Source organism: Leucopleurus acutus, assembly GCF_964270905.1.
Source record: "Leucopleurus acutus genome assembly, chromosome: 10".
Classification (NCBI taxonomy): domain Eukaryota; kingdom Metazoa; phylum Chordata; class Mammalia; order Artiodactyla; family Delphinidae; genus Leucopleurus; species Leucopleurus acutus.
The window spans coordinates 99,840,889-99,866,038 of record NC_139153.1 but is presented as its reverse complement, the minus strand read 5'-3'; the positions used below and the strand labels follow the sequence as shown (position 1 = coordinate 99,866,038).

The window sequence follows — 25,150 nt, the reverse complement described above, 5'->3', positions numbered from 1 at the left end:
TATTATCTCATTTAAGTATTGAACAGTTCTGCGAAGCAGATGAGTTACTATTACCTCCCTTTTGCCAATGAAGAAAATAAAATCGAGGAGGTTACTCATTCATTCAAAAGGATCATTGGCCGTCAGCCACATGCCATGACCAGTTCTAGGCACACGGGATATAAAAATGCACAACAGACTTCTGGCGCTCATGGAACATGTATCCTAGAGAAGACGACAGACAGTAAGTTAATAAATTCAGTAGAATGCCCGGTGGTGACAAATGCTGTGGAGACCTAACCAACAGGGATGGGGAGTAACCAGAGGTGCAGTTAGGTGGTCAGGAAAGGCCTCTCCAAGAAGATGGCATTGGAGCCTGTAGACACGGGAAGTGAGAGGGTGAGCTGTAGGGCTCTCGGGAGTGAGGGCATCTTACTGCTGAGGGAGCAGCACGTGCAAAGATCCTGTGGCAGGTGCGTGCTTGGCGTGTTCACGGAATTGCCCTGTTGAAAAACGCCTTCAAGGGTATGAAGTGAGATCAGGGAGCAAGCCAGAGCCTGAATCAGGGTGGGCTGTGTGTACCACCCTAAGGATTTTGAATTGTATTCTAGCTCCTAGAGAGAGGGCATTAGGGAGTTATATACTGGGGATGACATCTGCATTATGTTTTAAAAGCGTCATTGTGGCCACTGTGTGGAGAATAGGCCGTAGGGGCAAAGTAGAACCAGAAACACATGGTGGGGGCCTACTGCAGTACTTTAGATAACAGACGGCAGCGGGGGAGCTGGGGAGCAGCTGGATTCGGGTCAGTTTTGAAGGTGGAGCAGGCAGGATGGGCTGGAATTGGGGAGGAGGCTGTGAGAGAAAGAGGGGGTCAAGGAGGGCTCTAAGCTCAGAGGAAGAATTCAGGAAGGGATGTAATGATGTCGTCGTTGACTGATGGCAGGTCCAGACTTCCTGAGTGACACGCCCCATCCTGGCCTTCTTTCCAGAACATTCTGAGCAAGGGTCAGTGACTAGCAGTGGTCTTCCTCTGGCTGGGCTCTTCTCCCCATGGCCATTGTGAGTCTTCTAAGAAGTGATATGGCTGCTACAAGACCCCCTTTCTCCCTCTTTCAAACCCACTTTGACCATAGACATTTATTGATCCTTTCTGACTGGAACACAATAGAGGGGAGGGGTTAGTACTTACTGTTGTGTAATCTTTTAATGTATTTCAAGGACATGGAGGGGGATGGGGGATGTCACTTAGTACTGGTAATATCCTTAAAAGCCTGCTAACGACCTTTAAAATTACTTGTGCGCAAATGTGAACTCTCTAGAGGATGCTCTGGTAATCCCAAAGGCTTATTAGCGTGGCTTGTAGGTGATAGACGTTCGGTAAATATTTAGTTGAATTTAGTGATTTGTTTTTTAGGTGAATGTGGAGTGTTGGCTTTTTCAGGAGCATGTATATTTCCATTCTCTTTTGGGTACCGGTGGTCAGTCACACCTCACTTTCAGGTGGGATTAGTGTTGGCGTTTCCATTGCTTTGCTGATGAGGAAACCGAGATGGGAAAAGTGGAAAGTGGAGGTACTTCGCCAGAAGACGCCAGCAATGTCATTCCAAACTCCTCTGTAGCTTCGCACCCACAGTTCTGGTCCATTTTTCCCTGTTTGGCCCTGCCTGGTCCTACTCATAAGGCTTTCCAGCCAGGAACAGGATGAAGGGGGGCCTCAGAGATGGTGTGGACTCCAGTATCTGAGTTGAGACCACGTCACAGTGGCTGTGGATCCTTCCAGAACACTCAGGATTGGGGCCGACTGACTACCTCTGTTTCCAAGCCCAGTTGGGTGGACTTCCTTCTTGGTTCAAAAGGGCCGTAAAGCGACAGCTTCCTTTTCTCTTACTTGACAGATCACTTCCAGCCAAGTCAGCCCTTCTGTCCTAGGCGTCACTCTCTCTTGTTCTTCTCACTCTCCCGTGTGGCGAAGGCCTTTGGTGTGTTTATCTCCCAGGTGGCTCTCTCCTCATCAGGATGCAGCCGAGTTCAGAGGGCCGGGAGCGTCCCGCACCTGGAGGGGCTCTGGAAATGCCCTTGTCAGCCCGGGTTTGAATGACCTGAGGACTAGTTATTCCATTCATGGTTTATTTTGTGATGGGTTCCTTCCTGCCATCCTGGGGCATTTGAAGGCTCTAAAGAGAGAAAGGCTAAAATCCAGCCCACGAGTTGCACTGATCACTAATGGCTTTGGTGACGGGTTTTGTGGGGAAGGCACTGATGATCAAAGGTAGTTTGAAAAATTACGCATGACTTTTTCTCATTCTTACTCTCCTTTGGACTTGGTTTGTCTGATTTTTACCAATGCCAGACAGGAAGAGCAACAGCAAGGGGAAGACCGATGTGGGTGAACCAAGCTACGGCACCCGGTGGTACCCACTGTCCACGGGCCCCAGCCCCGTGCATTGAGAAAACCGCGGGGTCCAGGGCAAAACCACCCATTGAATGGGAACCAGACTGGTCCCTCCACGGCTGCGTGGTGGATTCCTTGTTAACGCCGTGCTGCCTGACTTATGTGGGGTGCCCCTTGTGGATCCCCAGGCAGCCTCTTTTCTATTCATTTCCTCTCCCCTGTCTTGCTTTGTCCTGTGAACCACGACTTTTGATCGTTTCAGTGCCCGAGTGAGGCTGGACTTGGTCCAAATCAGTCACAGCCCCACGTGCACCTGCACTCCGAAGGCAAGTACCCTCACTGATTTACCATTAGCTCTATAGGCCACCTCACTTCTTTCTGGAGCCCAGCTTCTCCCAAGCCTGCTTGCTGGTCTCCTCAGCCTGTGATTTGAGATCCCGAAAGAACCCAGATCTTGTGACTTGGCCGAGGGAGCTGCCCGCCCTGTGGACTTCCCCCACCCTGCGGACCCGCTGTGCTTCAGGGAAAACAAAATGTTAAGTGAGCAGTTTAGCTTGGACTTAATCTGGAGGCAGATCAGTAACTCTACACTGGGAGCCTCTCTCCGTTGTGTTCTCAGGAAAATGAAGTGAATCACCGGAGCAAAGAATGTACTCTGGTGCTACAGCAATAATGAAGTATAATGTTTTGAATTAGGAGAGGGAGGGAGGGTTACTGAGAAACATTTGGCTGTCACTGCATTGTTCCTCTGCCTTCCCTGCCTTCCCACAGATAGATGCTTGGATAAGAATCTTCTCCAGCCTGGCTTTTCCTAAATCCAGCCTTGCGGTGAATTGACAAGGCCGTGTTAGACACAGAAATTATCCCAGAGCAGTGCCTCCAAAGTGACGGTTTCATGGGGGCTCCAGGAAGAGGAGACAAGGACCTGAGCTTCTAGCTCAACCCAAAGATGTTTTTCCTTGTACCACTTGTTAGTTAGGAAATGAGAACCAAACGAAAAAAACAAACGTGCATACCGCCAATCTGTCACACTTGAACACCTCCCAGCTCATATCTGTCTTTCTGACTTTATATTATCTGTGACCATCATCATCTCTGAGGACCCAAAAGCACTTTGGTAGGTTGGAGTCCGTTTTACTCTTATAAATAAATACAATCGCCTGAGAAATTACGTTGTTCAGGTCAGTATTAGCCAGTTCACTCGGAAGCTGCATGATAATTTTTTTTAGAAACAGGAAGGTGGGAGCAGCGAGGCCCTGTGTTTTCCACTCTTGGGAGCCTCTTATAGGTGTTTTCTGTTGTGTTTATTTTTCCTTCCAAATCATACATTCAAAGGCTTAACCTTGGTGTACCTGTTGTGTTATTTTCATGTAGGAAGTGTTGCCGATAAACACTTGGAGTCAATTAGGGCTAAACACACCGGCGGGCAGGAAGGCTTGGTGCCCCAGAAAGGGAAAGAGATTCTCCGAGAGCAGCCCTGAGAGAAGCGTTTTGTTGTGTTTTTGCAAGGATGTGGCGATCCAGGTTTTGTCTCTGAAAGGGAAGGAACAGCCCTCTTCTGTGTTTTGCGCTCAGATGGCTGCGCCGTGCTGCGGGGACCTCCCCATGGGGGGACTCTTCCGTTCTCTTGTTTAGAACACAGCAGCCATGATCACATCTGAGTTTAGAACCGAGGGCTGAGCTTGACCAGGAGATGTTCAAGTGTCTGTCTGTCACTGCGGCCAGGACGGCCAGTGCTCTGGAAGGTGTGACCCCATTGCCTCCATGTGGGTGGTTGCCTGACTCAGCGAATACACACCGGCCCCCTGCTCTGTGCTGGCCCGGGTCCAGGCGCTCAGACACAGAAGGTGACAAGACAAGACGCCCTGCCCCCGGTGCAAGCGCACTGGGGGCGGTTCTCGCCCTCGCCCTCAGTACCGGTACGCGTTTTCTTTCTCCGTGGCCCTTGGGTTTGGGTCGTGTGCTGCAGCCCCCCGCTGTCAGGCCACCCGGGGCTTGGACGGGAGCATGAGAAAGGCCTCTCCCCACGTCCCGAGCTTGGCATGTCCGACACTGGGCCTCGGCTAATAACGGGTCATCTGATGCGGTGTAACTGACCAGGAATCTGAAACCCCGGTCACCCTGGGAACCAGGGCAAGGAGCTGGGCTGTCAGTTACTCTTAACTTTAAAAACTTGAACATTTCATCAAAACCAAATAGCTCCATTGTCATGGTCAGAGGTCCACTGTGGAAAAAGGCAGGATTTCGTGTTTATTTAAGCTGCCACCCAGCGAGAGAAACCAGTCCCACATAGTTCACTTCTCAGCTATTTAAGGACTGATTTTCCATTTTGTGGATGTTTCATGCTCTTACCCGGTCTCTGCAAAAGGAGATGGAAGAGGTAGGATTTATTGGCCGGGCAAGGGGGGATGTGAAGAAAACCCCTGATGGGTGTGATCTTCATGAAAAGGATGCATCGTCCAGTACTTTATAGCCCTGCCGGGCATTGCCTGAGCGTGTTGATGCATGGGGTCTGAATTCTCTCTGCCTCGTGGATGGAAGTTACTTCACCTGTGGATGGTGGTCACCAAATGGCCTAGTACCCCTTGCTAAGTGGGTTATTGATATTCCGTTCTAGTACCTGATAAAGTAATACTATCTTTGTTTGCAGATTTAAGGCCCCCCTGTAGATGTGGCAAGAGACTGAAAACAGTTCAGTCAGCTGACAGGCTAGAAAGAAGCCCCCACCTCTTGGTCCGGTGTCCCTTCCTGCATGTTAGACTTCGGACTTTAAAAAAAGGAAACGATAGCCGTTTGATAAGGGTCCCTCCCTTTTCATCTTTCCCGGGATGTCTTCTGGTGAGAAGGCGCCTCTCTCATCAGAGCTTGATTTTCAGTCTCTTGTTACCCTTCCCACTTTGCTGCTCTCTGAGGTGCCCTTTGCTTCTCTGGACTCTTGCTTGGTCTGTGCCTCTACTTTTCCTTCTCCTGGTCCCTCCTGTAACTCCTCTGAATTAACCTCCTTTGTAATCAGAGTCAACAAACATTTATTGTGAACCTGCTATGCGCCAGAGATGGTGCTGGGCATGTTCACTCAACACTCAGTGACTCTCCAGCCTCTCGCTGCTCAGAGGTCCTGCCCAGCTTGGCCCTGAGGAGGGGCTTTAGCTAATCGCCCTGCTTGTGGGGACAGGCTGTGTTTAAATTCTAATAGAGCGTTGTTAGTGGCTCCAGCATGAACTCTGGGGAAGTTGTGGCTGAGAAGGAGAGATGAAGAGGAAGAACAAGAGAGGGCTTCCCCGGTGGCGCAGCACTGAAGAATCTGCCTGCCAGTGCGGGGGACACAGGTTCGAGCCCTGGTCCGGGAAGATCCCACATGCCACAGAGCAACTAAGCCCATGCGCCACAACTCCTGAGCCCACGAGCCACAACTAATGGAGCCCACGAGCCACAACGACTGAGCCTGCACGCCACAACTACTGAGCACACACACCACAACTACTGAAGCTGCACGCCTAGAACCAGTGTTATGCAACGAGAGAAGCCACCGCAGTGAGAAGCCTGCGCACTGCAACAAAGAGTAGCCCCTGCTCGCCGCAACTAGAGAAAGCCCGTGCACGCAATGAAGAACCGATGCTTCCAAAAATAAAATAAATAAAATAAATTTTACTTAAAAAAAAGAGGAAGAACAGAAGAGAATGAAAGAGGTATTATAATAGAAAACAGGCACTCAAATGCATGTGCATGCACCTTCTTACAAGCACTATCCATAGCAGCCAAAAGGTGGAAATCGTCCAACTGTCCACCGATGGATGAATGGGTAGACACAATGTGGTGTGTACATACAATGGAATATTATACAGCCACAAAAAAGAATGAAGTGGGCTTCCCTGGTGGCGCAGTGGTTGAGAGTCCGCCTGCCGACGCAGGGGACGCGGGTTCGTGCCCCGGTCCGGGAGATCCCACATGCCGCGGAGCGGCTGGGCCCGTGAGCCATGGCCGCTGAGCCTGCGCGTCCGGAGCCTGTGCTCCGCAACGGGAGAGGCCACAACAGTGAGAGGCCCGCATACCGCAAAAAAAAAAAAAAAAAAAAAAAGAATGAAGTACTGATACATGCTAACACTACTGATGAACCTTGAAAACATGCTAAGTGAAAGAAGCAAGTCACAAAGGACTGTATGACTCCATTCATATGAAATATCTGATATGCAAATCCATAGAGGTAGGGCGAGATTGCTGGTTGCCAGGACGTGGAGGAGGGGGGATGGGGAGCTTACTGCTTAGCGGGCGTGGGCTTTCTTTCAGGGTGATGAAAATATTTTGGCACCAGATAGGGGTAGTTGTGCACAACACTGCATGTACGAAATGCCCCTGAATTGTTCACCTTAAAATGGTTCGTTTTATTATGTAAATTTCACTTCAGTTAAAAAAAAAGGAGAATGAAAGGGAGGGACAATGTCAGAGGTCTGTTTCTGTGAATTCACGATGAGATTAAAAATCCATTCTGTCTTGTGCATGGTGACCTTGTGATATGGCTTGAGTATTATTGAAGTATTTTGAGCTGATTAATTTCTTTCCTCTGCTCTTCACCATTTAAACTGCTTGGAGTTTGCATCCTGAACGCTGAGTGCAAAGCAATGTGAGAATTGGTGTTCTGGGCCCGGAGTGTTGCGGCTTCAAAAAACAAAGCTGGAAAGATGTGTGCCGTCGGTCCCTCGGTTTCGCTGTGCTCTGGGGGATGCCCCTGGGGCTTGAGGAAAGATAGCGGGGGCTAGAGTGCAAAGCCTGAGTTTGTTCTGGCTCCCTTTGCCTGCTGGGGACACTGTGGTGCCCAGGAAAGGGCACGGGGCAGCCGTCAGTCCTGCCTTCTGCTTTCATTCTCTGAGCCCTCCTGGGGGTATGAAGGCGAACCTGTCATGGACCCTGCTTTTGAGAGGCTTATGGTCTAGCAGGGGAGGGTGGCAGCCACACGAGCAGCTGGCCGTCTTAGTATAAGGTCGGGGTACAATTTCCATGGGACGTTATGGGAACTTAGAGTGAGGGTCCCCAGACCAGTGGGGATGGGGGTAGGGTGGAGAAGGACGGCAGTTAAGGAAGGCTTCCTGGAATTCAGCCTTGAAGGTTTAAAATAGTGCCGATTGCCCATGAAGTATCGCAAGTAATGGTTTTAGTTCTAGCAAAAGAGAAACACTTAAAACTGAGTGGAAACACATTTTTTAAAAAGAGTTTGATATTTTTCACCAAAGCATTAGTAATTACAGAGGAAATAACTTTGATTTACCTCCCCTTAGTTTCTGGCTTTAATAAATTGTCTTTATTTAGCATTACATAGGAGCACCAAAGCATTTTCAAAATTGGGGGCCTGTAAGTAACGTCTTCATCCTGGAGGTGAGGGACGGAAGGATCTTTTTTTTATAATTCAAGTATTGTTGATTTACAATTTCATACTAGTTGCAGGTACGCAGTATAGTGATTCAATATTTTTGTAGATTATACTCCACTTAAAGTTATTATAAGATATTGGCTCTCTTTTCTGTGCTGTACAGTATATCCTTGTAGCTTATTTTATTGCATAGTAGTTTGTACCTCTTAATCCCCTACCCCTGTCTTGCCCTTCCCACCACCCCTCTCCCCACTGGTAACCACTGGTTTGTTCTCTATATCAGTGAGTCTGTTTTGTTGTCTTCATTCATCTTATTTTTCAGATTCCACATATAAGTGAAAACATGCAGTATTTGTGTTTCTTCGTCTGACTTATTTCACTAAACATAATGCCCTCCAAGTCCATCCACACTGTTGCAAATGGCCAGTTTTCATTCTTTTTTATGGCTGAGTAATATTCCTGTGTGTGTGTGTGTGTGTGTGTGTGTGTGTGTGTGTGTGTGTGTATACATACACGCCACATCTTCTTTATCATTCATGTGAAAGATCTTTGAAAGGGCAAGGCGATTGCATAAGTAAGGCAAAGGCATGAGGTTCTGGGGAGTGTGGTCAGAAAAACAGAGCAGTTTAATCCCTCCTAAGAGAAGAGCTGAGGCAGGGGAAGGTGAGGGGCGGGACGGGAAGGCGGTTGGGGGGTCGGGATTGAAGGCTCTAGGCAGGCACGCCACAAGGTAGGTCGGGACTGTGACTGTGGTACGAGCTGCGGTGTGGGGATAGATGGACAAGGGGCAGAAGTGAGGGCAGCGGGACAGGCTGTGCAGGGGCAGTGGGCGTGGAGGGAGCAGAACGGGTGGGTCAGAGAGACCCTTAGAGCAGTGCCGTCCAGGAGAACTTGCTGTGACGACGGGAGTGTTCCCTGACCTGCTTTCTGGTACAGCATCCACCAGCTGCATGGGGCCACTGAACACTTTTTAAATTATTTCTTTACTTTTATAAATTTATTTACTTATGTATGGCTGCGTTGGGTCTTTGTTGCTGCACGCAGGCTTTCCCTAGTTGCGGCGAGCGGGGGCTACTCTTCGTCGTGGTGCACAGGCTTCTCGTTGCGGTGGCTTCTCTTGTTGCGGAGCTGAGCTGTAGGTGTGCGGGCTTCAGTAGTTGTGGCACGTGGGCTCAGTAGTTGTGGCTCGCAGGCTCTAGAGCACAGCCTTCAGTAGTTGTGGCGCACGGGCTTCGTGGCTCTGCGGCACGTGGGATCTTCCTGGACCAGGGCTTGAACCCACGTCCCCTGCATTGGCAGGTGGATTCTTAACCACTGCGCCACCAGGGAAGCCCCCCACTGAACACTTTCAACGTGGCTGGTGTGACAGAGGAACTGCACTTTTCACTTGAACCACTTTACACTTAAATAGCTACTCGTGGCTACAACACGTTTCTAGAAGGTGAAATCCACACAAGCCGGGGACTGATCGGCCAGCTGGGCCTGGCCAGGTGGACAGAGGTGAAGCTACAAGGCAGCTCAGTTGGGGGATGGATGAGTTTCCTCTCGTGTGTGTTGGGGCTTCCAGGGGACCAGGGGCATCTGGATGATGACGTGCACCCAGCAGTAAGACAAACACATTCCTTAAGGGAGAGCAGTGGCTGGAGATGCCAGGTGGGAGGCATCAGCATAAAATCCTAGCAGAAATCATAAAAGTGAGCAGCTTAGGGAAGCCCCTTCACTGCCTTTGGCCTCAGAGTCCTGTTGATACCGTGGTGATCTTGTTTGCTCTGCCTGCCTGCTGGGACTGTTCAGAGAAACAGATGACACGACGTCTATGGCGGTGCTGGTAGACTCTTCAAACATTAGGCGGGTTTTATAACATCGTTCGGAGTGGAGAGGAATGTGTCCCAAATGTTATTTTCCAAACACAGGAGATAAAGGCCCCAAATTCTGGAAGTGTTGCAAGCTCGATAATCCATCAGGCCCTCCTGCTAAAAGATGACTAGGTCCAGGATAAACAGAGGCAAATATGTCTCCGTCAGGAATGTCAGGGACTCCGAGACATCTTGGAGGGCTCCCTTGAGGTTGTTCCTGTGAGCAAACAAACATAAACGCCGGTGTCTGCGAGTGCAAATACCAACACCACTCAGATCACTAGACCAGCTCAGGGCCCAGGCCAAGGTGGGAGAGTGGTCCTGGAGGGGTCCCCCGTGAAGCCGGGGCCCTCCAAGCTTCCAGAAGAGATCCCTGATTCCAGCTTTGTAGTCCTCTCAGAAGCAAATGTACTTTTTTTTTTTCTTTTAAAGAAAAGCAACACCAGTTTAAACATTTAGGATGAATTTCCATCAAAAATTACCTACAAATTTCCAATCACCCAAGGAGATAAAACCAGCAAAAGGAAAGTCATCAGAGGGACGGGAGGGCGATGTGGATTAAGTTCCCCAAGGATTTCACATATTAGAAAACAGACACCAAGTTAGAAAAGGGAAGACAACTATGTAGGAAATACAAAAAACGAAGAATAGTATAATAATACGTAATAGTGATACAGAACAATGGAAAATGACCAAGTAGACCACAGAGCAACTATAAGAAAGCTATTGGAAAAAAATTTAAATGACAAACTAACAGATGCCTTAAACTGTACATTAAATACCAAGGAGAGAATTGGTGAACTTGCAGACGGGTCTAGAGAGGTGGTTCAGCCCACGTACGAGGAGGTAAGTGATGTAAACGTGCATTTAAGAGAGGCAGAAATTAGAATGAGAAGGTCTAATATAATATCCATCTAACTTTCATCTCAGAGGAAACTGAAGTTAAGTCAGGAGAGACCACTATCGATGAGCTAGTGTCTCAGACTTTCTCAGAACCGATGGGAGATAGGCAGCCGTAGACGTATGAAGTCCAGAGTCACCCCAGCACAATAAATAAAAGGAAACGCACAGCTCAGGGCATTGTAGTGAAGCTGCAGCACAGCAGGCACAGGGACATAGAGCAACCCGAGAGACCAGATCATACAGAAAGAAATGATGAGTCTGGTATAATGAATACAGGCTTACATTTCTCCTCTCCGTCACAGTGAGGACATTCTGCCCGCCCCGTGTTGCTGTGCCGTTGAAACCAGAGGTGTGGGAGAGTTGATTTTTCTCTTTGGGCCGTCCCATTTGTCTGTTTTGACTGAAGATGTTCACTTTTTCTGTGAGAAAATGCATGTTATGTATGCTGATGTTCACTAAATGTAATCTGATTGCTTCTTTATAGGCGTCCCTAGAAGGAGGCAAAGTGGTGGTTATTTGCCATCCATGGGACTCTATCAAGGCTGCCCCTGTTCAGTCTTTCCTGGTGACACATGTTTATTAGGAGCCCGAGTGCACTCCCTCGTGTTAGCTGAGGTCTGTGCCTTGATTCCACTGTAAGACATGCGTGGTTGAAGCGATTGAACTTCTTCCCAGCCTAAAGTGATGTTAACACCTGTTGGGGTCGGGAAAAAGGTTCTAAAATGAGATTTTCAAAATAAAAAATGACTTGCTTAACCCTTACTACTAATGATGGTATGTAGGCGCTAATTTTTGGTCCTAAATCTTTTTATAATATATGCACTGAGTCTGGTCTTAAAAGTCATTGGGAATCAAAGGGCAGCCTTGGGGGTTCCTTTATGGGGACTGAACTGTTCTGGATCTGTGGCGGTGGTTATAGGAATCTATACATGTGACAAAATGTCATAGAGTTATGACATACATGCATACCCAAAAAAGTGCATGTGAAAGCTGGTGAAATCACAGATGTAGAGGAAGAAACGTATGGACACCACGGGGGTAGAGCGGGGAAGGTGGATGAATTGGGAGATTGGGATTGACATATATACACTAATATGTACAAAATAGATAACTAACAAGAACCTGCTGCATAGGACAGGGAACTCTGCTGTACAGTAGAAACTAACACAACATTGTAAAACAACTATACCCCAATTTAAAAAAAAACAAAGCTGGTGAAATCAGAGAGAGGGTCTGTAGTCTTGCTAAGGTATTAATGCCAGTGTCAGTTTCTTGGTTTTGTTATTGTTCTTAGTTATACAAGATGTTACATGGGACCTCTCTGCTTTTTTTTAAAAAAAAATCTGTCCTATTTTTGCAACCACTTAATAGATCTATATAATTACTTAAAATAAAAAGTAAAGTTTAGATTAAAAAAGTCATTTAGAGCATATGGTAGCCAGCAAAATAGCTTCTTGATATTTTGTGATCCTCATAGAACTTGAATACACATATTTAGGAATATTTGGTGAACCCTTGAGGGAAGGGTCATGGCACTGTGGTTAAAAAAGTGAGTAGGAGGGCTTCCCTGGTGGTGCAGTGGTTGAGAGTCCGCCTGCCAATGCAGGGGACGCGGGTTCGAGCCCCGGTCCGGGAGGATCCCGCATGCCGCGGAGCGGCTGGGCCCGTGAGCCATGGCCGCTGAGCCTGCGTGTCGCAACGCGAGAGGCCACAACAGTGAGAGGCCCGCGTACCGCCAAAAAAAAAAAAAAAAAAAAGTAGGAGAGTCGAACTCAGTGTCTCTGGCACTATTTAAGGTTGCAAGCTTGCAACAGAGAAGTCAAAAGGCCACCATTGTTACAACCCTTGGAAAACTAGCCAGAACTTTCTATGTTGCCTAAAATGAAACCAGCTTGTGCCATAGCATGAAAAAATAATGTTTATAGTTATCAATGGAATGGGAATTTTTTTAAAAAAGGGTTTCAGCTTCTTCAAGTTTGGTCTGTAAGTGGAAGCATTAAGCATTTGGAAAATGTAGAATTTATTGTGGAATGAAGGTACCCTTGAACAACGGGGGTTTGAACTGCGTGGGTCCACTTACGTGGGGATACTTTTCATACTACACAGTGCGTGGTTGGTTGAATCCATGGGTTTGGAGGAACTGAGGATGTGGAAGGCCAGCTCTGAGTCACACTCGGATTAACCCCCGAGTTATTCAAGGGTCAACTATAATTCCCTGAACTGAGCTATACTGAATTAACCACCGAGTGAGTCCAGTTAGTGAGAAAGTAATGACTATGGACTACTCTTAAATGTATTAGACAGAGTGTTCCATTCTTTTTTTTTTAGTTATCTATTTTATACATAGTAGTGTATATATGTCAATCCCAATCTCCCAGTTTATCCCACGAGTGTTCCATACTTTTCCCTCCCTCTTTCTTCTTTTATATTTGCAGTTGAAGTAGGTGGTGTCTTTATTTTTCTCTAGACAACTTTAATTGATAGAATTCAGATTTTGTGGAATGATGTTCAGAAAATACCTATATTAAAATATCTTTATCACAATCAAATTAAGCAGTAGTGCGAAAGAAAAAGTGACCTTCAGTAAGATGAGTCAAAAAGGAAACCCACGAGTAAACAATATTAGAATGAGAAAGACATAAACAGAGCAGAGATTAAATAAGAAGAGAATACTCTGAAAAAGTTTATGGCAATAAATTTAAAGAATTAAACCCAAATTAACAAATTTTAGAAAATACACGCTGACTTAAAAAAAAGATAGCTTGAATATTTCTATATGTTTAAAGGAAAATGAATGAGTAATTAAAAATATTCCCCAAAGGAAATTCCAGGATCAGATGTTACTAATAAGTTTGCCAAACTTTCCAGGAAGAGATCATTTCTTGAAAAGAAAGGGAACGTTTCCCAACTTATGCCAAGAGCACGTGTAACTTGAAACCAAACAACATGATGGTATGAGACCATCACCAGGGTCACTTATGAAAACGAATGCAAAAATTTCAAACCATAAATTGGAAGGGTAGTGGAACACATGACGTGACACCTTCAGGTCAACGTCATGGACTGCGTGTTTGTGTCCCTGAAATTCATACTGTTCAAACTCTAATCCCCAGTGAGACAGTATTAGGAGGTGGGGTCTTTGGATGATAAATAGGTCTAGGTGAGGTCATGAGGTTGGGGCCCCAGGATGGGATTAGTGTCCTTATAAGAAAAAGAGACTCCAGCTCCCATACACTCTCTCCCTCTGCGAGCTTGCACCAAGGGGGAGGCTATGTGAGGACCTAACTGGGAAGGGGGCCCTCAGCAAGGACCCAGTCCTGCTGGCGCTCTCATCTCTTGCTTCCAGCCTCCGGAACTGTGAGGAATAAATGTTTGCTGTTTAAGCCACCCAGCCTGTAGTACTTTTGTTACAGCAGTTACAACTCACTGAGACAGGGAAGCAGTTTGCTGAACTTCTTATTAGGTCCACAGTTTGTAATGTGCCTCGTCCTTTCCAATTGTTTAACCTTAGCAGCACTGAGCTGGATTCCAGCATAAGACTGAAATGAGCATCCTCACCTTCTTCATTGTTTTAAAGGAAGTGCTTCAAACATATCACCATTAGGACTGTTGTTAGTGTACGTTTTTATGTTGACTCCTTATCAGGTTAATGGAGTTCTTCCTATTCCTGGTTTGCTGATTTATTTTTCTTTCTTTATTTTATTTTTCGGATAAGCAACTCTTTTTTTGGGGGGTGGGTATAGTTGTTTTATAATGTATTAGTTTCTACTGTACAGCAAAGTGGAGTTCCCCGTGCTATACAGCAGGTTCTTATTAGTCATCTATTTTATGCATATTAGTGTATACATGTCAATCCCAATCTCCCAATTCATCCCACCACCACCAGCCCCACCACCCACTGGTTTGCTAGTTTAGAAGAGACTCAAGTGTAAGGAATGGACCCTGTTGGGCTCCTGATTCCAGCAAACCCAATGTAGAAAGACAGTTTTTGAGGCATTTGAGGAAATTTAATTATGGATTGGGTACAGGACAGTGAGGAATTATTTTAACTGAGGTGTGATCATACGTTGTGATTGTGTAAGAAAATGTCCATTTTTTAATTTTTTAACAATGGTAAAATACGCATAACATAAAATTTACCACCTTAGGTACAGGTACGTTCACACTGTTGTGCGACAGTCACCTCCATCCTCTCCAGAACTTTTTCATCTTCCCTCACTGCAACTCAGTACCCATCCAGCACTAACTTGTCATACCCCCAGCCCCTGGAAGTCACCATTCTGCCTTCCGTCTCTATGAGTTTGATTGCTCTGTGTACCTCATGCAAGTAGAATCGTACGATATTTGTCCCTTTGTAACTGTCTTGTTTCACTTAATAAAATGTCCTCAGGGTTTATCCATGTTGTAGCACGTATCAGAATTTCTACTTTTATGGCTGAACAGTATTCCGTTGTATTTATGGACCACATTTTGTTTATCCATTCGTCCATTGTAGATGTTGGATTCTTCCTATCTTTTGGCTTTTGTGAATGAAGCTGCTATGAACATGGTATACAGATATCTGTTTGAGTCCCTGTTTTGATTCTTTTCTTACACACCCAGAAGTGGGCTCGCTGGATCGTGTGGTAATTCTGTTTGACGTTTTGAGAAATCACTCGACCGCTTTCCACAGCAGCCGCTCCATCCTCCATCCCTGCCAGCAACGCACAGGGGTTTTACTTTCGCCACATCCCCACCAGCACATTTAAGAAAATGCCCGTGTTTGTAATAGATCTACACGCGGTAGGGCTGCAGAAGGAGGAAAGTTGCTAGTCAGCCATTCCCACAGAACCTCAGCACCCCACCAGCTGATGGGCAGCACAGCCCCCTGCCTGGGCAGCCTTCAAGCTTAGCTGTGGCCGTGGCTAGATTTTCCCTGGGTGCCTGTAAAACTTCCGTCATGTCTCTGAAAGGAAAGACTTGAAGAGAAAAAGAAAGACTAAACACTCTGTGATCCCGTGGTACATACGTATGTAGTAAAACTTTTTCAAAGACAGGGGACTGGGAATTCCCTGGCGGTCCAGTGGTTAGGACTCCATGCTTTCACTGCCGAGGGCGTGGGTTCAGTCCTTGGTCGGGGAACTAAAGTCTCGAATGCCCAGAATGAATGAATGAATGAATGAATGAATGAATAAATAAATAAATAAATAAATTAATTAATTAATTAAAAAAAAGGCAAGGGACTGCCAGACATTATTCATGACCCGAGGTCCCTTGTGGGTGGGAGTGGGGGATGGAATAGTGTTCACCTTCCAGTTTTTAGATTGGGTGCTGGTCTCATTTGTGCTTCGTTATTATGTTGCATAAGCTCCATAAATTACATATATATACATACTTCTGCATGTATAATACTACACAATTTACACTTATAATCTTAACCTAGTAACGTTCATTCTTTGGGGCTGTGGCTCCTACCTGTCGACGGGAGGTCTGGTGCTGGTCTGAAATTTCAGCTGGTATCGTCTGAGGCAAAGAGAGAGAACAGAGTGAGTTTTATAAAGCGAAATTGATTCAATTTCAAGGATTGTATATGTCCTTGAATTACATCCTCCCTACTTGATTTGGTGTTAAAAGGACCTTTAAAAGGAAAATCAGAGTGTTAAAAGGGTGCCGTGTGTTGTCTTATTTGTTTTATTGTCCTTACAAAAGGAAAACAGAAACAGTAGATGTCCTTGTGTAAGGTCATTACCATTAAAAAAAAATGTTTTCAGTGGTCCTTGAAATAAAAAATTCTAGGAATTGTTGCTTCAGAGAACACAGTACTGTGTTCAGTAGCCAAACACCAGGGCTGATGACACTTAGGACAGTGATTTCACTCACCTCCCTTTCCAGAGAATGTAAGTCCTCCACTGTCAAAAGCTCATTTAGAGACGTGAGTAAATTTGAAAAGACATATTCTCAGCTCAGAGGAGCTCGATTGTCAAATACCGCTAACGATGCTTCCAATTACCATTTGCTGAGCCCTTCCTCTATCACTGACTGTCTCGTACAGACTGTCTCACTTAATCCTCAGAAATGTTATTCCCGTTTAACTGATAACTGAAACTTTGGCTGGTATCTTGCTCGTTATCACCTGAGTAAGATAAGGGGGAGGTGGATTTCAAAACCGTGTTGTCAGCTTCACACGTCGTCCACATTCTTGGCTACTACCTCGCTACTACCTATTCCACACACGGCGCCATCTTTGAGAAGCTAGATGCAGGGGCTACAAAATAGGTACTGAGCGCTGGATCCCCACCTCAGCCCCCTCTCATTTTTCTTGAACTGTCTGATGTTTAAGGAGCCCAGGTCACAGAGCTCAAAGGGGAAATGTTAAGCTCGTTGGAACCATTGCCGTTTTACCGTGGTGGTCTTCAAACGCACATGTAGGCAGTGACCTAACTGTACTTATTTCCTGTATCCCTATGAGACATTAGCAAATGCACTGTGTAACTTTAATTGTGGGCAGAAGATCTGGGGACAGAGGAGGCATTCCAAGCAAACTCCAATGACCAGTAGCTGAGATCTCCTGGGAAGAGTGAGGAAGATGGTGTAGCTTTGAGCTAAGAGGCACGAGGAGAGGTGCAGGCGACAGTAAAGAGTTTAGGTGGGAGAGCTTGTAACGAGGTGGACAGCAATCAGAGACTCACGGGGGGCGGGGCTGAGGAAACCACGCCTCTCCTCCAGGAAGGAATAAGGAAAAGCAGGAGGAAGTGGAGTGCTTCAAGACCGACCAGAGGAGAATTGGGGAAATGTACATATAAGGCAATGAGTTCTAATTCGCACGGTAATAAAATGGAAGGCTTTGAACTATGCTTCCACTTTCTCATTTTTAGATTCTTTATCTATCTATTCACATCTGTCTGTGAGCGGCTGCCAGGATCCTTCCTTAGTCACACACACTGCCTCCCAGGATTTCAAAATTCCTCCTCCTTAAGAACTGCGTGCAGTTTCTCCCCTTCCTGGCAAGGTCAGACTCTCCTTCTCTCTTCCTCTCTTACCTTCCCTTCTCATCTTGTGTCAGTTGCCTCTTACCGTGTAACAAATCACCCAAAACTTAGTGGCTTCAAACAGCAAGGTACTGTTATCATCTCTCACGGTCTGGTGAAAAGACTAGGATGAACTGGGTGCCCCCCCCCCAGGGTCTCTCATGCAGTTGCAGTCAGGTGGTCACTGGGGTTGGGGTCATCCCGAGGCTCCAGTGGGTTGGACATCCAAGATGGCATCTTCATACCATGTCTAGTGCCTCAGCTGAGGTGGCTGGGGACTGACTGGGCTCTTCCCTCCCTCCTTCCTTCTCCCTCTGTGTCTCTGTGCGCCACACAGCCTCTCTGCGTGGTTACCTCGGACTTCCTCATAGTCTAGGGGGTTCAGAGTAGTTGCACTTCTTACGTGGTAGCCATCTTTCCTTAGACATTCCAAGACACCTAAATGGAAGGAAGTTCCAAGCTTAGGACTTAGCCTCAGAATCACTCAGCACCACTGTTGCTGCCTCTTGTTGGTCCAGAGAAGGTCACAGAACCAGCCCAGGGGAGAAGGGACCACCTAAGGGTGTACATACAGGAAGGTGTGGTTCACTGGGGGTGGTATGCCTCTCCAAAGACTAACATATGTCTCATGTATTGAAATGTCTGTCCCTTCTCTCCTTATAACTGAAACATCTTAAGTCACTGTTTTATTTTTATTTTTAAGTCACTGTTTTATATCTTGCTTCGCATCCGTAGTTTTTCTTTCTGTTGTTTATGTTAAGAGTGATTGGACGACTTCTTTGAGGAATTCTTATGCATTCTCTCAAAAGAATCTTAAGAATATGCTTTCATTTCTTGATATTGACATTTTTAAGCACCCAAGAGGCCCTAGAGAAAAGCTGTGTGACTCTTTTTTAGAAAGTCTCTTTGGGAAATCAGATTCGATTCATTTTTTAACCACTGATGATAACATATCAAACTGAAAAGGCAGATCAGTTTTAGGGAAAAGTGATCCACCATCAGGTGTGGGTGTCCTTGGGTGAACTCCCCAACAATATTGCTTTTCATGCTTAGCCACTAATTAAAATACCTGTTCTCTTGTTGGGACTGAACCATGGTTTACTTTCTGGCTGGACCTTTTTTTTTTTTTTAAACTTATATTCAAGCTCTTACACAAGCCAAAGCTTACTGTTTTTTAACAACTCCCTCCCCCCCACCCCGCCCCCAGAAAAGGGATAACTTGAATCTAAAAGATTTGTTGCACAGTCACATGGCAGTTTCAGAAATTCTTTATTTAAAAACCTCGTACCGATGGATGGCTTAACTTTCCCAAGCTTCTGCAATGCCGTCGAGGTCTCAAGTTCGTGTAAAGTTATTGGTTTTAAAGGAGCTTAATCTGCAGAGCTTTTCTCTGGTGATGATGGAGAACAGCACATGGGGGAGAAAGTGGGCCATTGGAGGTGGCAAATAACTTGATCTTTTTTTTTTTTTTTTCCTACCCACAAGCCCTGGAAAAACTCTGCCATCGGGGATTAATTTGCTCACGAGATTTTACTGCGGTTGCCATTAAGAAAAACCTAACGGGAGCAGCAGGGCAGAAGCATTTCTGAGCTCTGGGGAAAAGAGTCAGGATTTGTGGTGGGAAGCAGGATGCTCGTTTTTCTCTCCTACAACGATTATGAGTTAAGCATCCGAGGTTGCCAGCGTTTCTCTCACTCAGGACCTTGTATAGAGCCATCTGAAGGCTGACTCTGAAGCATGATAATCCGTAGTTTGTAGTTTTCCATAGTTTGTCTTTACGAGGGAAAAGATTTCCTTTAAAAAAAGCTTTTAGGGAGTTCCGTGGTGGCCTGTTAGGATTCGGCGCTGTCACTGTCATGGCCCGGGTTGGGGAACTGAGATCCTGCAAGCCGCGTGGCATGGCCAAAATATGAAAAAACAAAACAAAACAAAACAAAAAAAACGCTTTTAGACTCGATCCTTTCCCAGTTTTAAAAAAAAGCCTTAGGGCTTCCCTGGTGGCGCAGTGGTTGAGAGTCCACCTGCCGGTGCAGGGGACACGGGTTCGTGCCCCGGTCCGGGAAGATCCCACATGCCGCGGAGCGGCTGGGCCTGTGAGCCGTGGCCGCTGGGCCTGCGTGTCCGGAGCCTGTGCTCCGCAACGGGAGAGGCCACAACGGTGAGAGGCCCGCGTACCGCAAAAAAAAAAAAAAAAAAAAAAGCCTTAGACAATCGCATGTTATCCCGTTGGTGATGTGTTTCCGCAACTCTGTCCTCATACGTGGGTTCTACATGCACGTTAAATGGAGACCCCGGCAGCTTCATAACCCAGAGGGTCCCTCCCCTCAGAAGCGTTCAGCCCTCAGTTTCCTCCAGTAGAGCGAGGGCAGTGGACTTCAGTTAGAGCAATATTTTCTATGAAGTTTCACACTAAACCCCTCAACAAAAACTCCCCCTGGACATCAGGCAAAATACGAGGACCGTTCGAGCTTCAGACCCAGGCGGAACGCTCTGCCCACCCCCATCTCCGACCACGGAACACCCCTCCCCCAGCAAAGGTTAGCTCAGGGCTGCCCTTGGGCTTGGCAACTGCCTGGTGGGGAGAGAAGGAACCAACCTGAGGGGATAGGAGAGCAGCAGCAGGAAAAGGGGGGCTGGGAGGGGACAACAGGGCCAGGACGGCAGAGGCGTTCTTAGTCACTGTTGCCTGGGTCCCTCCAGCTTCCCTGGGAAGCCCTCTTCCTCTCATGCTGCAGATGAGGAAGCCGGAAGGCAAGAGTTTAAATAACTTGCTGTCATGCAACTTGGTTAAATAGTTTCAAGTCGTTAAAGAGAATCTAAGCATTGTATTTAATCCCTGGGGAGAATGAAGGATTTTAGTCTCAGCCTGGCAGCCTAGCCTGCGGTTCTTTCCACCACCCACTGATCCCTCTAATAAGGGTAACGGTAAGCCGCTTAGGAATGAAAACGGGGGAACTTTCTAGATGTGAGCCTGTGGCACTTAGCCAAGTAACGATAGTTGTCACTCTCTCTTGTTTAATCCTATAGTGGAGGACGACAAGGAGTTCTCCCCTCGCCAGCGACACCACAAAGAGTTCAAGTTCAACCTATCCCAGATTCCTGAGGGTGAGGCGGTGACGGCTGCAGAGTTCCGAATCTACAAGGACTGTGTGGTTGGAACGAGTTTTAAAAACCAAACTTTTCTTGTCGGCATTTACCAAGTCTTACAGGAGCAGCAGCACAGGTACGGAGGCTCGAGGAACCCCAAAGGGTGGGGCTGGCCCCCGTTTCTCACCCCGTCACCTTATAACCCCGACTGTGTCTCTGGAAGGTGGCTTGGAGTTCAAGGGCAGCACACGGGCGTGACGGGGGCTGTGTTCCCAATGGTAGCGTTGAGCCAGCAAGGCGACTTTTTTGCTTTTAAGGTGAAAATTTACCAAATAGTTTTCTTTTCCGAAGCAAGCCAGTGAATGGTATCTACTCAGCATCCTTTGTGTTCGGAAAACATATAACTCACTGGGACTAAAATGTTTCCCGCTATGTTTTAGTCCCTACTTCGAATGGTGGATGAGGGTGGCTAACATAAGTTCGCACACGGAAATTATATGAGGATGCTTAATTGCAAATACTGCTGATTCAAGCCAATAGAAGGCTGTGTGCTTGTGCATATAATATACACATATATGATACGTCTTTGAGTGAGTGAGTGTGTGTGTATATGTGTGTCTCAAATGTGTTTTTTATCATGTAGTTGCAAGGGACCGCTAGACTTTTTTTCCCATGTCTATATTATTCTTGTTTCCTGAAATGAGGCCACACTGTTTGACAGGAGAACTGTGTTCTTGGGGCTGCCTAGCAAATAAAGGAAAACGTCCATGGAGTGATGTTTAGAGCCTCGGAGGGGCTAAGGGATGAAGTATTACGGCAGTTATTTCAGTCCTACCTACAGCACACAGAAGACAAGCCCATGACCTTGAACTTTGCTTGTACGTATGGCTCAGTGGAGTGGTTTGGCCAGACAGAGAGTCCGATGCAGAGGTCAGCACCGCCCGTGGTTCTCAGAGGGCAGCAGGTAGGAACTCGGCCCGTGATAGGACATTCTGGCAATTGTGTGGTAAATACGAAGATAAAAGAGAAAGGAAGAGAATGCAGAGGAGGGGGGACATTTATGTCCTCTATTTAGGGACTCTGTTAGCTTTGGTTTTATAAACCACCTCCAGATTCTTGCTTTTGGTCCTGAAAATCTGTTAATTTCCCAAGAAGATCCAAAAGTTTGGATTAAGAAGGTCCAAAGGAAGGAGTTGGGTCTCTCCTGAACTTGCGGATCTGTGTGTGGGTCTGTCGCAAATACACACACTAAAATAATAACCAACATGAACTTGCCCCATACAAGGACCATTTTGAGAGCAATGCCAACATTTGGCCCTGATGCATAGTCAAGTCCGTAATGAGGGAACTGGAGAAGGAGGGACATGCCAGGCTGTGGGCACATGTCCTGGTGTTGGACAGACACACGGATGGCTGTCTGTGAATTCTTAGCTGTGGCAGTTAAATTGTAAGTAAAACAGAGCCGTTGCAGGATCTTTATAACAGACCAGAATTTCAGAACGGAAGGCAGGTTTTCTGATGTCTGATTTTCGCTCCTAAATAAAAGTGTATTCATTGACTTAACTGTTAAGGGCCTCTCTTGAAAAGTAAATTATTCGTTGCTAGATTTTCACCTTTCAGTATTTCGGAGAGAATTGCTATTCAGGGATTCTTCGGAACTGCTTCAGCCATTGATTTTCAATCTGCCGAAGTATTGGTCCCGTAGCCTTTCTCTGATGGAAGGAACCTGCTGGTGCCTTTTTTGGCTCAGACATTTGTTTGGAAAACATAGTTTTCCGTGTTCTGCAGGAAAAGCTTTAGAGTGAAAACACTAGGTTGGAGGTTTTGTGACTATGGATTTTTTTCAAAATTATTATTATTTTAAAAAAGAGAGAGAGCACGCGCTGGCGGACCATTTGTAAGGTTTACGCTGAACTCCAGCCAAAAATGAACAGCTGCCTTCAGCCTCAGATCGTGGTGTCACGCTTCCTCCAGGCCAGCAGCGAGCTTGGAAAACAAAACTCCCAAATGGTCCCAACCTTTGCTGACTCCGTGTCAAAGCAGAGTTGTAATTTCTCTGCGTTTTAGGATGGGAGCATTTGGTGATTGGATGTGTTTAATTTTTGTGCATAGGAAAGGGGAAATCCTGGGAGAATTGGGAGAATTTCATGCTTTCAAAGAGTTCCAGGTTGGCCAGGAGAAGATGTTCTTATCAGTGGGCCTGGAGCCCAGGCTGCCTGTGGTTTGCTCATGTCCTTCCAGAGGCCTCCAGATTGAACTGTGGGACCCCTTCTGGGGAAGGGTCGATCTCCCCATCTGTACCATCTTGGGGTGTCTTGGCTGAAAAGGACCCTCCAGGCCTGTGAAGAAACGTAGCTGTCTAATCTGTTTCAGTGAAATTTGTAACATTTGATAGATCAGCTCAACACACGTGTGTGTTGCAAAAGAGTTGGCCTCCTTGGAAAAGAAAAAAGGCACGTGTTTCAGTGCTGAGTCATACCCTCAGCTGAGGCAGAAGAAGTTCTGTGTTGGGCCTCCTGGTGTAAAGGGCAGCTAGGGAGCCTGACCCAGGGAGGGTCAGAAACGATTCTTGGAAGATAGGCCATTGCTGTGAACTCTGCGGAAACCTTATTTCTCTGACTGGTAAGAAATCACTGGACCAGGTAAGTTCAAAAAAGTGATGAGTTGAAGAGATGGTGCTTTGAGGTAGGACAGGGTAACAATTGATACAGTATTCAAAGCCTGAGAAGAAGCCAGGAGATGGAATCTAAGTCCTGAAAAGATCTGGAGCAACTCGCAGAGTGGAGTGGGGTTGGCAACCCCACAGCATACGCGGTCCTATCAGAGGGGCACAGGGTGCCCTTTGTAGTTTACTTTAAAATTTTAGAGTACGGTGTGGGGTTGGTATCTTAAGATGAGTTTGGTGTTACCATCTGATGTAAGAAATTGTTATGTTTTTATGATGACCTTGGTGGAAACTGGCGTTTATACAGTGTTTAGAGTTTGGGAAAGACCTTCCCCCACGTTCCTTCCTTAGGATTTAGCCATGACCCCATCAGACAGCTGGGCAGGCAGGCTATCCTTAGGAGGATGAAACGTGGCACATATGGATTCTGCCAAGTCCAAATTAGGCCTAAACTATGATCTGCTTTGATTCCCTCAAAGTCATCCCAGTGACATGGGGACAGTCCTGAGATAAAGGTGAAATGCCAGGAAGAGGTAAGCGGTCCCCTTATGGCATGCCTTGCATCTTTATCTCCTTAGCTTGGATGCGAACATCTCAAGGATGCTTCTGTTTGGATGTCATAGGAGCCAGCTCCGTTGGGGGTAAAAATGTGTCTGTTAGAATTCAGGCCCTGGTATTGATACTTGGGCTTTCAAGGCCCCGCGATGGAAAACCTCTGCAAACCTTCATTGATCTTTTGGTCAACCATGGATCTACTAGCAGATCTTCTAGAGGACGGGGTGTGGAGGAGAAAAAAGACTAGAATAAATTTACATAAAAGTACTTGTCCTTATTCACAGTGTTATATCTTTGTCCATTTATTTTACCATTTTCTCCCGAATCTCATACACCCTAAGCTGTCTTCACACTTGGAGGGTAAAGGCTGCTCTGATTAACCATCAGCCTTCCATTGTGTGACGGAAGGTTGTTGATGGTAGCCTGTTGCTTTTCATAACATGTACTCATGATCTTTACTTCTATAGCACCTATAGATTAATAGTGCAGTTTGGGGGCCTTTAAGAATATCATTTGCGTCTACATTTCTATCTGGTGAAAGACATACTTTGACTCTTCTTATTCAATTCTGTATATCTGGGAGTCAAAGTCAAACAGCATCTCTTGAAAGCCAGCCAGAAATTTTTTCAGTGTCTGAAAGATGGTTCTGTTTGGTACATGAACTGGCCACACGTGCCTCTGATAGTTTTGACATCCCATATTCTACTCTCTATGGTTTGGCAGTTGTATTACCTGGCAGCGATAATCTATCTTCTGTGTATAGGATAACTTTTCTTTTTTGTGTTCTATCATGGTGCAGTCCTTTGGAAGACATTTAAAGTGAGAATTAATTACCAAATTCAAAATTCACTTCCTCCTGATATAAGCAATATCACGACTCTGTTTGCAGACAGGCAAAGCAGGGTTTTTTGTTTTGTTATTGTTTTTTCAGTTTTGTCCATATGTTTCATCCTAACTTCAGAATCCTTAGGATTGGAAGATGTGCATCTTTGAATCAAGGGAACAGGGCAATGCTGTGTTAAAAGCTGGTTTTTAAAACCAAGAAAGATTTCCTTAGGCCACCCAGAGGCCATGCCGGTGGAGTCTCCAGAAACAATGCCAGACTGAATTATTGTTTAAAGTTGTGACCAAGTTCACCATTTCTGACCTGCTTTTTAAGATAGAATATAATTGTCCCAGGAGAGAAAATAACTGTCAAAAGGCAAAAAAGCAGTTTTCCAAAATTTTTAATTTGATTCGCTACTCTGAACCATTCACAGAGATAGGGAATGTAGGAATAAGTCAAGGAAGGGGGATGGACATGAGTCCAGGTTGGGACATGTCTGAGTCATGGTTGGATGC

At 46.2% G+C, this 25,150-nt stretch overlaps 1 protein-coding gene across 1 annotated transcript in view; it reads left to right on the top strand.

Moving 5' to 3' along the window:
* Positions 1 to 25,150, top strand: part of BMP6 (bone morphogenetic protein 6) — a gene marked incomplete at its 5' end in the record, with an annotated part of 143,930 nt that overhangs the window by 100,395 nt on the left and 18,385 nt on the right. The window contains one exon of the mRNA XM_082848352.1: positions 20,530 to 20,725. Coding sequence (XP_082704478.1) covers positions 20,530 to 20,725 — 196 coding nt within the window. The remainder of the gene's footprint in view (positions 1 to 20,529; positions 20,726 to 25,150) is intronic.